General features: G+C 40.9%; 1 protein-coding gene across 1 annotated transcript in view; it reads right to left on the reverse strand.

Moving 5' to 3' along the window:
- Positions 1-5,000, reverse strand: part of grin3bb (glutamate receptor, ionotropic, N-methyl-D-aspartate 3Bb) — a gene marked incomplete at both ends in the record, with an annotated part of 12,443 nt that overhangs the window by 1,365 nt on the left and 6,078 nt on the right. Inside the window, 4 exon segments of the mRNA XM_080506354.1 lie at positions 2,425-2,589; positions 2,669-2,820; positions 3,002-3,117; positions 4,810-4,955. Coding sequence (XP_080362480.1) covers positions 2,425-2,589; positions 2,669-2,820; positions 3,002-3,117; positions 4,810-4,955 — 579 coding nt within the window.

Consider the following 5,000-nt stretch of genomic DNA (forward strand, 5'->3'; position numbering starts at 1 on the left):
ATCAAAATATAACGATTCAAACAAACAACTTACATAAACAAACAAACAAACAGTGGGACTCACCATGTGGAACCGACACAAACAATGAACACATGATAACAAACAAACAAGAAAAAAATATAAACAGGACAACATACAAACATGACTCATCAAAATATAACGATTGAAACAAACAACTTACATAAACACACAAACAAACAGTGGGACTCACCATGTGGAACCGACACAAACAATGAACACATGATAACAAACAAACAAGAAAAAAATATAAATAGGACAACATACAAACAGATCAACAAACAAGAAACATGACTCATTAAAGTATAATGATTCAAACAAACAACTTACATAAACAAACAAACAAACAGTGGGACTCGCCGTGTGGAACCGACACAAACAATGAACACATAACAAACAAACAAACAAGAAAAAAATATAAACAGGACAACATACAAACATGACTCATCAAAATATAACGATTGAAACAAACAACTTACATAAACACACAAACAAACAGTGGGACTCACCATGTGGAACCGACACAAACAATGAACACATGATAACAAACAAACAAGAAAAAAATATAAATAGGACAACATACAAACAGATCAACAAACAAGAAACATGACTCATTAAAGTATAATGATTCAAACAAACAACTTACATAAACAAACAAACAAACAGTGGGACTCGCCGTGTGGAACCGACACAAACAATGAACACATAACAAACAAACAAACAAGAAAAAAATATAAACAGGACAACATACAAACATGACTCATCAAAATATAACGATTGAAACAAACAACTTACATAAACAAACAAACAAACAGTGGGACTCACCATGTGGAACCGACACAAACAATGAACACATGATAACAAACAAACAAGAAAAAAATACGACAAACAAGAAACATGACTCATCAAAATATAATGATTCAAACAAACAACTTACATAAACAAACAAACAAACAGTGGGACTCACCATGTGGAACCGACACAAACAATGAACACATGATAACAAACAAACAAGAAAAAAATATAAATAGGACAACATACAAACAGATCAACAAACAAGAAACATGACTCATTAAAGTATAATGATTCAAACAAACAACTTACATAAACAAACAAACAAACAGTGGGACTAGCCGTGTGGAACCGACACAAACAATGAACACATAACAAACAAACAAACAAGAAAAAAATATAAACAGGACAACATACAAACATGACTCATCAAAATATAACGATTGAAACAAACAACTTACATAAACAAACAAACAAACAGTGGGACTCACCATGTGGAACCGACACAAACAATGAACACATGATAACAAACAAACAAGAAAAAAAATACAACAAACAAGAAACATGACTCATCAAAATATAATGATTCAAACAAACAACTTACATAAACAAACAAACAAACAGTGGGACTCACCGTGTGGAACCGACACAAACAATGAACACATGATAACAAACAAACAAGAAAAAAAATACAACAAACAAGAAACATGACTCATCAAAATATAATGATTCAAACAAACAACTTACATAAACAAACAAACAAACAGTGGGACTAGCCGTGTGGAACCGACACAAACAATGAACACATAACAAACAAACAAACAAGAAAAAAATATAAACAGGACAACATACAAACATGACTCATCAAAATATAACGATTCAAACAAACAACTTACATAAACAAAAACAAATAGTGGGACTCCCATGTGGAACCGACACAAACAATGAACACATGATAACAAATAAACAAGAATTGAATACAACAAACAAGAAACATGACTCATCAAAATATAACGATTCAAACAAACAACTTACATAAACAAACAAACAAACAGTGGGACTAGCCGTGTGGAACCGACACAAACAATGAACACATAAACAAACAAACAAGAAAAAAATATAAATAGGACAACATACAAACAGATCAACAAACAAGAAACATGACTCATTAAAGTATAATGATTCAAACAAACAACTTACATAAACAAACAAACAAACAGTGGGACTAGCCGTGTGGAACCGACACAAACAATGAACACATAACAAACAAACAAACAAGAAAAAAATATAAACAGGACAACAAACAAACATGACTCATCAAAATATAACGATTCAAACAAACAACTTACATAAACAAAAACAAATAGTGGGACTCCCATGTGGAACCGACACAAACAATGAACACATAACAAACAAACAAGAAAAAAATATAAATAGGACAACATACAAACAGATCAACAAACAAGAAACATGACTCATTAAAGTATAATGATTCAAACAAACAACTTACATAAACAAACAAACAAACAGTGGGACTCACCATGTGGAACCGACACAAACAATGAACACATGATAACAAACAAACAAACAAACAGGCAGAAGGGCCGTGTGGACCTGTGAGGTGTGCATCCAGTACTTGAGGTTGCGGCTGCGGCGGATGCGCGGCAGGAGGAGCCGGTAGAAGGCGTGTTCCGCCGCCAGCGTCAGTAAAGCTCCGCCCACTCCGGCAGAGAGCAACACGAAGAGTCCGGAGAAGTGTCGGATCCCCTTCTGCAGCGTCTGACACACACACACACAGTCACGCGCGTCAATACCGCCACGGTCACCGGGGCTACTGGTTACCGTGGCGACGGGTTACCTCGGTGACGGGGAAGCCTCGGTTCCCGCACGGGGCCATCTTGTACCACTTGTCGTGGAGCCGGTCCATGAAGCCGTCGGACCGGTACCGGCTCACCAGCTCCGACAGGTTGGAGGTGAGCGGGGAGTTCTGGGGGAGGCCGATGCCATAGCCTGGACGTAAACAAACAAACAAACAAACAAACAAACAAACCAAAGGCCGACGCGACGACCCGTCATGAACATATCCAGGATTTCACTTCCTGACGGAGGAAGAGACGCTGAACCGGCTCTGTGCAGCCTGTAGCCTGAATGTAAACAAACAAACAAACAAACAAACAAAGAGGCGTAGTACCTTCGATAGCGAAGGGTTTTCCTACTGTTGCGAGTTTACAGTCGGCGTCGATTGAAACTTCATAATCCAGGAGGGCTTTGTCCATGATGAAGGCTTCCATACCGGGGGGGTCAGTCCTGGAACACACACACACACACACACACACACACACACACACACACACACACACACACACACACACACACACACACACACACAGAGTAAGAAAGTGTGTTATAACAGGATTACTTGAGCGTGGCGCCCCCTGCTGGTGTGTTGGTGTAGTAACAATAGTTAAAGTAGTAACAGTGTGTTATAACAGGTTTACTTGAGCGTGGCGACCCCTGCTGGTGTGGTGGTGTAGTAACAATAGTTAAAGTAGTAACAGTGTGTTATAACAGGTTTACTTGAGCGTGGCGACCCCTGCTGGTGTGGTGGTGTAGTAACAATCGTTAAAGTAGTAACAGTGTGTTATAACAGGTTTACTTGAGCGTGGCGCCCCCTGCTGGTGTGGTGGTGTAGTAACAATAGTTAAAGTAGTAACAGTGTGTTATAACAGGCTTACTTGAGCGTGGCGACCCCTGCTGGTGTGGTGGTGTAGTAACAATAGTTAAAGTAGTAACAGTGTGTTATAACAGGTTTACTTGAGCGTGGCGACCCCTGCTGGTGTGGTGGTGTAGTAACAATAGTTAAAGTAGTAACAGTGTGTTATAACAGGTTTACTTGAGCGTGGCGCCCCCTGCTGGTGTGGTGGTGTAGTAACAATAGTTAAAGTAGTAACAGTGTGTTATAACAGGTTTACTTGAGCGTGGCGACCCCTGCTGGTGTGGTGGTGTAGTAACAATAGTTAAAGTAGTAACAGTGTGTTATAACAGGCTTACTTGAGCGTGGCGACCCCTGCTGGTGTGGTGGTGTAGTAACAATAGTTAAAGTAGTAACAGTGTGTTATAACAGGTTTACTTGAGCGTGGCGACCCCTGCTGGTGTGGTGGTGTAGTAACAATAGTTAAAGTAGTAACAGTGTGTTATAACAGGTTTACTTGAGCGTGGCGACCCCTGCTGGTGTGGTGGTGTAGTAACAATAGTTAAAGTAGTAACAGTGTGTTATAACAGGTTTACTTGAGCGTGGCGACCCCTGCTGGTGTGGTGGTGTAGTAACAATAGTTAAAGTAGTAACAGTGTGTTATAACAGGTTTACTTGAGCGTGGCGACCCCTGCTGGTGTGGTGGTGTAGTAACAATAGTTAAAGTAGTAACAGTGTGTTAAAACAGGTTTACTTGAGCGTGGCGACACCTGCTGGTGTGGTGGTGTAGTAACAATAGTTAAAGTAGTAACAGTGTGTTATAACAGGTTTACTTGAGCGTGGCGACACCTGCTGGTGTGGTGGTGTAGTAACAATAGTTAAAGTAGTAACAGTCTGTTATAACAGGTTTACTTGAGCGTGGCGCCCCCTGCTGGTGTGGTGGTGTAGTAACAATAGTTAAAGTAGTAACAGTGTGTTATAACAGGTTTACTTGAGCGTGGCGACCCCTGCTGGTGTGGTGGTGTAGTAACAATAGTTAAAGTAGTAACAGTGTGTTATAACAGGTTTACTTGAGCGTGGCGACCCCTGCTGGTGTGGTGGTGTAGTAACAATAGTTAAAGTAGTAACAGTGTGTTATAACAGGTTTACTTGAGCGTGGCGCCCCCTGCTGGTGTGGTGGTGTAGTAACAATAGTTAAAGTGGTAACAGTGTGTTATAACAGGCTTACTTGAGCGTGGCGCCCCCTGCTGGTGTGGTGGTGTAGTAACAATAGTTAAAGTGGTAACAGTGTGTTATAACAGGCTTACTTGAGCGTGGCGACCCCTGCTGGTGTGGTGGGCTCGTTGAAGTTCCTCATGTACTCGTGCATCTCGGGGAAACTCTTCTTCATGTATTCTTCGGCGCTGCTGTCACGGACCGTACCAAACCGGAAGCCCCGGGAGGGGTGCTGCAGCTGGGGGGGGGGGGGCAACGGTGCGTTTATGTGTCTGTTCAGGTG

The sequence above is a fragment of the Blennius ocellaris genome (assembly GCF_963422515.1).
Source record: "Blennius ocellaris genome assembly, chromosome: 12".
Taxonomy (NCBI): domain Eukaryota; kingdom Metazoa; phylum Chordata; class Actinopteri; order Blenniiformes; family Blenniidae; genus Blennius; species Blennius ocellaris.